This window comes from Haliotis rubra, unplaced genomic scaffold (genome assembly GCF_003918875.1).
Source record: "Haliotis rubra isolate DU_JTF1 unplaced genomic scaffold, ASM391887v1 Scf62, whole genome shotgun sequence".
NCBI lineage: Eukaryota > Metazoa > Mollusca > Gastropoda > Lepetellida > Haliotidae > Haliotis > Haliotis rubra.
Window position 1 is genome coordinate 2,156,254 of NW_025767324.1, and position 13,276 is coordinate 2,169,529.

General features: G+C 40.1%; 2 protein-coding genes across 2 annotated transcripts in view; one reads left to right on the forward strand and one right to left on the reverse strand.

The window, feature by feature from the left end:
- Positions 1 to 963, forward strand: part of LOC124256128 (ATP-dependent RNA helicase DDX51-like) — a 23,684-nt gene extending 22,721 nt beyond the window's left edge. The window contains 1 exon segment of the mRNA XM_046690084.1: positions 312 to 963. Coding sequence (XP_046546040.1) covers positions 312 to 344 — 33 coding nt within the window. The 3' untranslated portion in view covers positions 345 to 963.
- On the reverse strand, positions 793 to 8,214 carry LOC124256127 (transcription initiation factor TFIID subunit 8-like). The gene is given in 7 exon segments (XM_046690083.1): positions 793 to 1,942; positions 5,011 to 5,158; positions 5,418 to 5,542; positions 6,568 to 6,630; positions 6,800 to 6,872; positions 6,875 to 6,900; positions 7,960 to 8,214. Coding segments are annotated over 7 exon segments (849 nt in total). The 5' UTR covers positions 8,099 to 8,214; the 3' UTR covers positions 793 to 1,667.
- Between the last annotated feature and the right edge of the window lie 5,062 nt (positions 8,215 to 13,276).

Here is a 13,276-nt window from a genome sequence, read left to right on the forward strand (position 1 = left end):
TTCAGTGTTTTCACTGAAGTGAAAGAATTCACTGTTGTAATTTTAACTTGGACTGATACTTTGATATAATTGAAGACAATCTTTGTAAATCATTAGAAATAGCATCAATTATTGTTCAAAACCTGGAGTTCCTCGTTTTAGTTGCAGAATGGTATGGTTAGTGAAAAAATGCACATTTACCTTTTGGAATTTGTTACTGATGAAAATACTCCTTTTCAACATAGATGACACAATCACTTTACGACTTGCATCCTTACTTCTATGTATATGATGTAGCATCATGATCATATACACCCTCATCTTAATTTTAGGAAGAGAAAAGGAAGAAGAAACAGAAGGGTTGAGTGAGAAGAGATGTTAATCAGTGGTGACAAGTTTCCAGTGCTACAGTCATGAAAGTGTTCATCACACTGAAGACCCGGGTTCTTTTTCCCCACATGGGTACAATGTGTGAAGCACATTTCTGGTGTCCCCCTGCCATGATATTGCTGGAATATTGCTAAAAGCAGCGTAAAACTCAACTCATGACAGTCATGACCATACAAGGTACAACCACACGACCACATGTGGAACACCCCAAACTCTACACAGATGCAAGGGCAGAGAGTTTAGCAATAGTATGTACTAAAGGGATTGTCTACACAAACATCAGGACAAAATCATTTACATGTACCTTAGAATACTATCAATTAGCTTGTATGCATTTACCTTGTCTGATTTAGAGTGATTTGGGAGTAGTAGACTAGTAGGAGTACTATTTCAGAAACATGTCAAACAAAGCACACAACCACAATCGTTTCAAGTCTTTATGATCATACAAACATTGGTTCATCTCTGCATTTCATCTCATCATCTATTGTTGCTTATGCAAAGTACAAAATTGTTTTCTACATTTGATGTAAATATCTTGTTTTGTTTGTACATCAACAATATATATGTAAATAAAAATGGTATGTCTTGTAATAGCATGTATTTGTTGGGTTTTCAACTTACCTCATTAGATTTGAAATATTTTAGTGTTTTTATTTCCTGTTATTTTGTGGTTCGGTCTTTCATATCAGACAAATACACTGTCCAATGAGAAGAATGTTTACAAGTTTGTTGAAACCCATAGGCACAGAGATATAATTAGGGCGAACCAAGACTCGAACCTACCATCAGGGACTTCTGGCATGCCTCGGAACTCTATGCTCCAAAGTGCATTGTCTTAGAGGCCAGGCCCAATTGTGCCACCCAAACAACCAACCATCACATTGATCATAATTCTAGGTGGTCAAAAATTGATGAGCACATGGATGAATATACACACAAAAGGACTGACATGTAATGCAGATGGCTGAAAACAAAGTGTTGGCTCCAGATTGTCTGTTTCAGCCATTATAATGTTCACCAAAGCAGCTGGGATGCATGCCTCCAATATTTTATCACACATTTTTAGGGGCATTTTCTTCACCTATAAACACTTAACAGCAGCATTTGCCCCAAACAGGAAAAGAGATGAAAATGTCCTAAACATTCAAGGCCTTCAATTCGAAATTTCATCAGATTAAAAGAATTTGGTGAACCATCCTCCAATCTTCCCTTGGCCTTGCCAATTAAGTCACTGAATCTAGAATCTGTGACCCAGCCTCTATTATCACATCTTGACACTGAGACATTGTGCAAGATCACCGCCGTCTCTTCTTAGGAAATTTGACAGGACGGAGGTATGGATTATCTATAGTGTCAGAGTCAACTGAATCTTGTGAGAGTAGCTGTGAGAAGGACGTGGAATCTACAGGCGTGTCTGTCTGTGTGTCAGGCCCAGACTGACCATCCCTAGCCTCTCTCTGGCGTTTAGATACAGCTTGTTGTGTCTCCACCGGCTCCTGAGCATCCAAATCCTGATCCTTCGGGAGGAGAGCATTCAAATATGCCCTGGGGGATGGTTTCACTGCAATCACTGGAATACAGGCACAGGAATCAGGAATCATTTAATAAACCCAAGTGACAATTAACGTAACATTATTCTTTGTATACAGGTGTTCATTACTGATCTACAAAATACAGGAGCGGTGGGGTAGCCAAGTGGTTAAAGCGTTCGCTCATGATAAGACCAATTCTAACCCAGATCTTCACTGGTCGAGGTGAAATGGGTTTAACATCTGAGACTGCGACACTTACACAGCCACATCACGTGAGCTGGGGTAGTCTAGTGGTTAAAGAGTTCGCACATCATGCTAAGACCAATTCTAACCCAGATCTTCACGGGTCGAGGTAAAATGGGTTTAACATCTGACACTATTACACTTACACAGCCACATCACGTGAGCTGGGGTAGTCTAGTGGTTAAAGCGTTTGCTCGTCATGCTAAGACCCATTCTCTTCCCACAGAGGTTACTCCTGTCATATCTTCCTACATAACCTCTGTTCTAATACGACCCTTTCTTGGTGTCAGCGTTCAAGGCTAGTGATTGGAGACAAGCCGATTTAGTTGTGCAATCAGCGACGTTGTTTCAAAAGTGATCATCTGAGACTACGACACTTAAGGCCTCGGTAATTTCCGCGTTTGCTGGGTAGACAGACTAGAACCTGTTCCGGGTCGATGGTGAAGCGTTTCTTCTAGACAGAACTCAGTCATGTAATGGCGTATCAATGGTAGTCTAGTCCATAAAGCCCTCGTTGACAACGGACCAGCTAGCTATTAAATGTCTTGTGTGGGTAACATCAACACAATTCCCGGCAGATGGGGGATATTTGTGGCCCGCATTTGCTTGTGTTAGTCAAATTGAATCTAAGTCGATGTAACACGGGTTCTGATTGGATAGAAAGAAGGAGATAATTAGTCTAGTGTTTAAATCTTTTGCCGCTAGGACCAATTTTAACGAGGACTTCGGAAATATGGCCGTATTAGAACAGAGGTTATGTAGGAAGATATGACAGGAGTAACCTCTGTGGGAAGAGAATGGCTAAGACCAATTCTAACCCAGATCTTCACGGGTCGAGGTGAAATGGGTTTAACATCTGAGACTACGACACTTACACAGCCACATCAAGTGAGCTGGGGTAGTCTAGTGGTTAAAGCGTTTGCTCGTCATGCTAAGACCAATTCTAACCCAGATCTTCACGGGTCGAGGTGAAATGGGTTTAACATCTGAGACTATGACACTTACACAGCCACATCACGTGAGCTGGGGTAGTCTAGTGGTTAAAGCGTTTGCTCGTCATGCTAAGACCAATTCTAACCCAGATCTTCACGGGTCGAGGTGAAATGGGTTTAACATCTGAGACTACGACACTTACACAGCCACATCATGTGAGCTGGGGTAGTCAAGTGGTTAAAGCGTTTGCTCGTCATGCTAAGACCAATTCTAACCCAGATCTTCACGGGTCAAGGTGAAATGGGTTTAACATCTGAGACTATGACACTTACACAGCCACATCATGAGCTGGGGTAGTCCTAGTGGTTTAAAGCCGTTTGCCATCTCGTCATGCTAAGACCAATTCTAACCCAGATCTTCACGGGTCAAGGTGAAATGGGTTTAACATCTGAGACTATGACACTTACACAGCCACATCCGTGAGCTGGGGTAGTCCTAGTGGTTAAAGCGTTTGCTTTCGTCATGCTAAGACCAATTCTAACCCAGATCTTCACGGGTCGAGGTGAAATGGGTTTAACATCTGAGACTATTACACTTACACCCATCACGTGAGCTGGGGTAGTCTAGTGGTTAAAGCGTTTGCGGGTCCAATTCTAACCCAGATCTTCAGGTGAAATGGGGTGAACATCTGAGACTATTACATCTTACACACAGCCACATCACGCGAGCTGGGGTAGTCTAGTGGTTAAAGCTGCTCTTTACACAGCCACACATCATGCTAAGACCAATTCTAACCCAGATCTTCACGGGTCGAGGTGAAATGGGTTTAACATCTGAGACTATTACACTTACACAGCCACATCAATGAGAGCTGGGGTAGTCTAGTGGTTAAAGCGTTTTCGCTCGTCATGCTAAGACCAATTCTAACCCAGATCTTCACGGGGTCGAGGTGAAATGGGTTTAACATCTGAGACTCACGACTTACACTTACACAGCCACATCAATGCGAGCTGGGGTAGTCTAGTGGTTAAAGCGCTTGCCACACCAATTCTAACCCAGATCTTCACGGGTCAAGGTGAAATGGGTTTAACATCTGAGACACTTACACAGCCACATCACGTGAGCTGGGGTAGTCTAGTGGTTAAAGCGTTCGCTCGTCATGCTAAGACCAATTCTAACCCAGATCTTCACGGGTCAAGGTGAAATGGGGTGAACATCTGAGACTATTACACTTACACAGCCACATCACTTGAGCTGTGGGGTGGGGTAGCCTAGTGGTTAAAGCGTCCGCTCGTCATGCTAAGACCAATTCTAACCCAGATCTTCACGGGTCGAGGTGAAATGGGTTTAACATCTGAGACTATGACACTTACACAGCCACATCACGTGAGCTGGGGTAGTCTAGTGGTTAAAGCGTTCGCACATCATGCTAAGACCAATTCTAACCCAGATCTTCACGGGTCGAGGTGAAATGGGTTTAACATCTGAGACTATTACACTTACACAGCCACATCACGTGAGCTGGGGTAGTCTAGTGGTTAAAGCGTTCGCTCATCACGAAGAACTGGGGTCGATTCCCCACATGGGTACATTGTGAGAAGCCCATTTCTGGTGTCTGGATTATTGCTAATAGTGGCGTGAAACTAAACTCACTCACTACAAAATACAAAACTGAACCAGCTAACTTAGAAAACAGTCTTGAAGTATTAAACAATCCACAGAGTACAAAAATCAAAAGATCAACATAATCGCAGTATTGGAAACTAAGCATAAAAGTGAAGGGATCTTTCTCATAACCCTTATCATAAAAGATACAAATTAAGACATGTCTTGATTAATATAACAAAGCAGCATTCTCTCCATGCAATACTAAGGCAAGGACTCCATATTAATTAATGTCTCAGGCAAACTGGCTTTGAAACTGACTTACACGGGTAGGCTGCCATATCATCTGAAAATAAACTCTGTGTCTCTCCTGTCTTAGCAATAAAGCGAGTGAGTGCTCTCTCCACGTCCCTCTTCTGTGATGCGGCTTTCTCTCTGATCAACTGGTATTCATTGCTTGGCTGTTTGTGTGTCTGGAAATTACATTTTGAGCTGTGTTTATCATGTTTATGATCATCCTCAAATATGGAACAGGACATACTTTACAGGAGCCATGTAAATTGGAAATTAACATCTTGCCATTTTACTAATTCTACACATCCTACCAATAAGTAAGAAAAGTGGAGAAAAAATCAGAAAATCATCATTTATTTAAGTTTTGATGTGATTGATGCTGATCAAGATTTCACATAAAATTTGAACACAAAAAGTACAAAACACCACGGTCTTTACCAAAGTTCTGATGTATGTGTGTGGATCAGGAAATGGAGGCAGAAAGTCTGGAATGTGAGATGGATGTGCCTTCTTATCTCCTGTCTGCAGAGTGGGTAATGTTGGACTTGGGGTACTTGGTGTAGCTGGAAAGACAAAACAGAAATCAAATGTAAATGAGTTATTCATTAGTTAAATGGCAAAATTGAAAAATGTATCTGAAAAAACAAGAAAATTATCTAGGAATCTGTATTTGTTTCCAAATTATGAATCTATTTGGATAATATGTGGAGAGGATATGGATAAACCTCTTTATAGAAGATAGATTACGTTTCATACTCTCTCGTACTTGAAGATGTACAAACCTTGAGTGAGGGAGTGAGTGAGTTAAGTGTTACGCCGCACTCAGGAATATTCTGGCGATATGATTGCGGTCTGTAAATAATTGAGTCTGGACCAGACAATCCAGGGATCAACAGCATGAACATCGATCAACACAGTTGGGACACAATGACATGTCAACCCAGTCAGCGAGTCTGGTCACCCGATCCCATTAGTCACCTCTTACAACAAGCATGGATTACTGAAGATCAATTCTATCCCGGATCATAATGGATCACAAACTTTGAGTGTTAAAACTGCAATGGTGTATACATCGTCAAAATGGGTTTTAAATTGGGCTCATGCATGACATTGTTGTCATGGTGTCCGACACACACTGACTTAAAGTGAGTGAGTTTAGTTTTACGACGCACTCTACGACGCACTCAGCAATATTCCAACTATATGGCGGCAGTCTGTAAATAATCGAGTTTGAACCAGACAATCCAGTGATCAACAGCATGAGCATCAATCTGCGCAATTGGGAACCGATGACATGTGTCAACCAAGCCTGCAAGCCTGACACAGTCACCCATGGCAGTTCGATATGTTTTCTCTGTAACCTGACCCCCGAAGTGAGTTAGTTTTCTTGCAAATGACACTGAACCTGACGAAAATCTGGAATTGCTTCATTTGGGGCTTTTGCATTACAGAAATGACTGGGTGGAAGGGAAATAATGAGGCTTAAGGACTGTGAGACAAACTGCTTGGTCACCTGGACCCCTGCTAGCAACTTAGGAATTTGATTTTAAAAATTACTTACATGAAATAGATTATAGAAATTACTTACGTGGAATAAAGATGGATTTGTTGAACCTCTTGGCATGGGCAGGAATTGCATCTACTTTTACACCTGAACACAGCAAAGAAAATAAAAAAGTTTATTATGATCAATAAAAATAATTTATTCACACAGATAATAGTAGTACATAATGGTAATCACTGTGATATTGTATACTTCAGAATCAGATTTCACAATTAATGGACAGACTTTAAAAAACCATCAAAGTAGAAAGAATTACCCATGTCAACCAAGGCCATGACAACATCACTGAGCATCGACTCAGTTCTCCCAGCCAGTTCTGTGTATCCTCGTGTGCACTGCGCCCAAGCTCTGTCAAAACTTTAAAAAAATTAGAAAGGTGTTTATTAATTGTATCTTGACAATCAGGAAAATGCATGACACTGACTTTCTAACTAATCCATGCACAGAAAGTTTCTGTTAGTCCCCATCTTAACTTAATGGATACAAGGCAAAGGGTGTCAAATTAAAAAGTGACTCGACAAAATAGTAACAAACACTAGTCATCTGATCCATTTAGTCGACCTTTCAGGTATAGCATATGTTGATGGGGACCTATTTTAACCTGAAATGAACCCTAACTCACAACTCAATACTGATAATCCAAATGGCATTAGGTTTGGTAATGGGAGCTTGACCCTTATGTTGGTAAAATGGTGGTACTAAAAGTGCAGTTTTCTGTGTGCAGCTTATTGGGCTGATTCTCACATCACTGATCCTGTATGCCTTTCCATTTCTTTGGATCATATTTTGGGGATTTTGGGGTATGTTACCCCCAACACCTTAGTCTTTGGATTGTCTTTCCAATTAAACAAATCTCCATGATCTTTGAAGTAAGGCAACATTTGCCAATCAAAGGGTTAAACATCATGTGAGTTACACATCTCTTTCAACAAATCAATCAAAACATTATTTGAGGAAAATCTGAAAAATAACATGATAAAGATTAAAGTCCTGTAGGGATGGTTTTTGTTAGAAATGGAAATGGTTTATGAGTTTCCTCATAAAAGTAGCAATCCCATGCTGATTTCTTGTAAATGCGCACTATATATTTGTGACAACACCAGCAGTCTTGTGGTAAAGTGTGGACTAATGAGATTAATTCACTGCAAGTTCAGTACTCTGCACGTTGCTGATTAAAACCCGAAAACGAACGCCGATTAAAGTGTAGTTATCCTTGGCTTGTGCGCCTCACGATAGAAAAGCCAAAAGTGGTGTTTGCTCGGCAACCTACTCTATTCGTTAAACATGTCAGTGGTATCACCGATAACTGCTAAAGATCGAGGACTTCAAGAGGCACACGGGATCAGTGAAGCAAGAGCCATAGCTATTTAAATGTACTCCGTAAATAACAAGCCTGACGTAAACAAGAATACATACAACTCTGTAACATCTCTCGTAGAGTTTCTACAGCCATGTCTTCAGCTTCTCCAAATCCAACTTCGTAACAAAGCGCTGCCACAGCAACCTTTACTGCCTTCCGCCGCGAACTGGCCTGAGTGTCAGCCTCCAATGACATCTTAAAATTAACTATTATATCTGTTGTCCGAGCGAAAGAGAAAAATTAAGATTGTTTAATCCTGAGATCAAACCCAAAGGCCGCCATTACAGTTCACAACGCCATCTAGAATTTAGTACTTCAAAGGGATGTAACTCTAAATCTCTAAAGCTATAATATCTTCACTTTGGCTGTCTTTCCTGTCGAACCCGTCAGCCTGGAAGTTTGGCCCACGTGCGAACTAGTTGTTTCTATCATCACAAAAAAAACTTTACTATACATTTGAATGTTCAAGAACTAGTTCACATATCACGATATAGCTTATCAATGAAACGATAAATAGTTGTATATCCTGTCTTCTCGAAGTGAGTAGTAAATACATACTGCCAGCCGCACGTTCTTCTGTGCGTGGAGCACAAGCAATATTGTTGCAGGGTTGAGTCAAAAAGAACGACAAGCTGCGGGTGTGTTTTGGGTGTGACATTTATTCCATAGTATCAATCAATCAACGGAAAGATTCCCGCCCGTAACCCCCGTAATTGTTAAATCATTATATGACTAAGAATATATTCACCTATGTTTGTTTATAAACAGCCTATACCTAACCCTAAACCCTAAACCTAACCCTAAAATCTAGCCCCAAACCTAACCCTAAACCCTTGAAATAATCCTACATTTCAAGCGGGGGTTACGAACTCTTACCCACATATCAAGTTCTTCATTAAGTTATCGTTATTATTCCTAATACATAAAATACTACATACACTCTCTCAAAAAAGAAACGCAACCCCTATCTAAATATCTGATCCATCCTGTATGCCTTTCCATTTCTTTGGATCATATTTTGGGGATTTTGGGGTATGTTACCCCCAACACCTTAGTCTTTGGATTGTCTTTCCAATTAAACAAATCTCCATGATCTTTGAAGTAAGGCAACATTTGCCAATCAAAAAGGTTAAACATCATGTGAGTTACACATCTCTTTCAACAAATCAATCAAAACATTATTTGAGGAAAATCTGAAAATAACATGATAAAGATTAAAGTCCTGTAGGGATGGTTTTGTTAGAAATGGAAATGGTTTATGAGTTTCCTCATAAAAGTAGCAATCCCATGCTGATTTCTTGTAAATGCGCACTATATATTTTGTGACAACACCAGCAGTCTTGTGGTAAAGTGTGGACTAATGAGATTAATTCACTGCAAGTTCAGTACTCTCTGCACGTTGCTGATTAAAACCCGAAAACGAACGCCGATTAAAGTGTAGTTATCCTTGGCTTGTGCGCCTCACGATAGAAAAGCCAAAAGTGGTGTTTTTGCTCGGCAACCTACTCTATTCGTTAAACATGTCAGTGGTATCACCGATAACTGCTAAAGATCGAGGACTTCAAGAGGCACACGGGATCAGTGAAGCAAGAGCCATAGCTATTTAAATGTACTCCGTAAATAACAAGCCTGACGTAAACAAGAATACATACAACTCTGTAACATCTCTCGTAGAGTTTCTACAGCCATGTCTTCAGCTTCTCCAAATCCAACTTCGTAACAAAGCGCTGCCACAGCAACCTTTACTGCCTTCCGCCGCGAACTGGCCTGAGTGTCAGCCTCCAATGACATCTTAAAATTAACTATTATATCTGTTGTCCGAGCGAAAGAGAAAAATTAAGATTGTTTAATCCTGAGATCAAACCCAAAGGCCGCCATTACAGTTCACAACGCCATCTAGAATTTAGTACTTCAAAGGGATGTAACTCTAAATCTCTAAAGCTATAATATCTTCACTTTGGCTGTCTTTCCTGTCGAACCCGTCAGCCTGGAAGCTTGGCCCACGTGTTAACTAGTTGTTTCTATCATCACAAAAAAAAACTTTACTATACATTTGAATGTTCAAGAACTAGTTCACATATCACGATATAGCTTATCAATGAAACGATAAATAGTTGTATATCCTGTCTTCTCGAAGTGAGTAGTAAATACATACTGCCAGCCGCACGTTCTTCTGTGCGTGGAGCACAAGCAATATTGTTGCAGGGTTGGGTCAAAAAGAACGACAAGCTGCGGGTGTGTTTTGGGTGTGACATTTATTCCATAGTATCAATCAATCAACGGAAAGATTCCCGCCCGTAACCCCCGTAATTGTTAAATCATTATATGACTAAGAATATATTCGCCTATGTTTGTTTATAAACAGCCTATACCTAACCCTAAACCCTAAACCTAACCCTAAAATCTAGCCCCAAACCTAACCCTAAACCCTTGAAATAATCCTACATTTCAAGCGGGGGGTTACGAACTCTTACCCACATATCAAGTTCTTCATTAAGTTATCGTTATTATTCCTAATACATAAAATACTACATAGTTGTTATAATTTAATATATAAATAATCATAGTGATGCTTAAATCACAAGTAGATAATTAAATACATGATAGAAAACAATGTTTACATACCGGGGGGGTGTCTATATACCCACACTAAGTACGGGAGTATCACATTCCTAAAACAAATAATAAAGACAATATCTTATTATGGCGATATTACTTTATCAAAAGCCAACTTCCTACTCAACATTACATCGAACTACCAATCAAATCATGCTCTCACACATACATTTAGACATTTCATACTAATAAATTTAAAGGTATATTGGCTACTTCATAGCAAATATTAATATTTACAATGCTTTATATTATTTATAGCATATTTAATGGATAGGTAAGAATTCTATTTAGGTAAGTAAACAGTAAATACCTAACCTGAGCTAGTTTGAGAAGCTTGTCCAGTGCAGAGTTGTAAACAGTGGGACTAAGAAAAGAGTGCAAAATGCCATGGAGAAAGCTGTAGTTATATAATATTAATCAAATAGGAAGCCGAGGGGTGTTGTGTTAAAAGCTAGATTGTTGAGGCTGGAATGAAATAACCTGTCCACCCCAAATAGACCAACTGCTTTGATCATTAATCCAAGCTCATACAACTATGTAACAACTAACGAACATAAAACAACTATAAATGATAAATCTAAAACTTTATTCCGAAAAGCTATAAACACAACATCCTGTTACAACATCGCATGCAATATGCATCCTGTTTAAAAATGTATATGCTTTTAATATTTCACAACACTGTACTGTCTGGATCTCTCTGCACCGACGTCTATAACCTTAACTGCTGTTATGGAATTTGAAGAGATACCTACTCTGCGATATTCCATCGACCCATGTGGACATAGGTTTGTGGACATACTGAGATATATCAGGTAATCTAAACACCTCAGAGGTCATAAATGAGTGAGTTTAGTTTTACGCCGCTTTTAGCAATATTCCAGCAATGTCACGGTGGAGGACACCAGAAATGGGCTTCACACATTGTACCCATGTGGGGATTGTTCATGACGCTTTAACCGCTGGCTGGGCTACCCCACCGCCCATTTAGGTTCCAATGAACCCGATATCACGACCATTGAGTTATGTCCCTTAGTACGACTGCAACAGTCCTACAATTGTCATCGTTAGAACAGTAAATCACAGTCAAATATATCCCAGCAATGTTGTTTCTAATGGCACTTAATTTGAAGTCAACAGACTTCATGAAAGCCATTGAAATATTCACCCGAAGCTATCTATGAAAGTGGTCTGTCTTCAAGCAGTACGAGTCAGAGGCTGACCAGCTTTCTTTATCAAGGTCCCCGCCACATTCGCACGCTTCTTCATGCAACAGAAAGCGCCCGTAATATCACATACTTGTAAACAAATGCGTTATACTTCCGCGAGTGATATTAGTGAAGAGTGAGTGAGTGAGGTTTTACGCCGCTTTTAACAATATTCCAGCAATATCATGGCGGGCGACACTAGAAATGGGCTTCACACATTGTACCCATGTGGGGAATAGAACCCGGGTATTTGGCGTGACGAGCGAACGCTTTAACCACTAGGCTACCCCACCGCCCTTGGGTGACGTAAACATCTCTGTGACACGTTGGTATACGTTCGACAGTATCATCATCTATGATCCTCCATTGATCACCAAACACCGAGCTTCATTGGTTCGCCTACCTTTTAACAATAGATGCGCGCATTCCGAAAGGAAAACCCTGCCTAATCGTGCGCCACAATGGACTGTGCAGAGTCTTGTCGCCTGAGCATGCAGATACTTGCGATTGAAGGTTCGAATCCCCCTTTGTCCCAATTATTTTGTATACGTTTGTCACCACCCCCATGGTCGCGGTGTTCACCGAAGTAGTAAACGACTGAGACCGGCATCACTTCGGAATTTCCTCCCACAATAACCTGGAATACTGTTGAAAGCGGGTTGAAATACAACCCATCTAAGGGTTGTGCGTAGAAAAGGCTTAAATGTGTCACATGGGCTTCTTTGTGAGGTTTTCACGGAGCGTTTTTCTGATATTTGAAAATGTGCACGTCTTTGATCTACACTGATTTCCAGAAAGTGGATAAAGATATATTTATTGTAAAAATCATTTCGCGTCTCAGACTCCGATAAAGATAATCAGATATCCTCTTTCGTAAATCAGTTTCAGTAGTGATACTTCAGTAATTCATTCTGCTAGAAGTGGCAAGTGTAACAAAGGAAGATGGTCCGCCATTTATGCAAACATTTTCGTCTGAGAGTTTTCAGTATTTCAAAATGTTAGATTTCCAGCTGGCCAACAAATAGCCGAATATTATCTCGTTGTTTGGTGCTCACCATTACGCTATCAGCAGCTAATTGTTTCTGTCTATGGGAACCTTAAATGTACTTAATTTGTACAGTGTTGAAATAGTGTCAGTTTTCAAGCTAAAATATTGGTAGGATAGACTGGTTCCAAAAGCTATAAAGGCTTGGAGGAACCTGGTTGTTTATAAATGTTACAACGCTGAAAATATACAGCTATTATTGTTGCAAAGTATTTGCCAATTTGTTTTTTATTATATTTGCCAAGACTACTTTGTTCATGACAGTCATATTGCCAAGTGACAAAGTAGTGTAGAGGTGATCATCCCTAATCGTGGGACAGCATGAGGGCGTGAACTGCTATTTTGTTAAAACATTCAGTTATTTTAATAGTTAAAACAGCTATATTTTTCAAATTGAGATTTAGTGTTGACAAATATATTTTCTTTCCAATTAAGTGGCAAGGCATTTTTTAAATATCACTTGTTCCTGAAAATCACGATCGCCTCCTTAGTCTAGTGGACAGA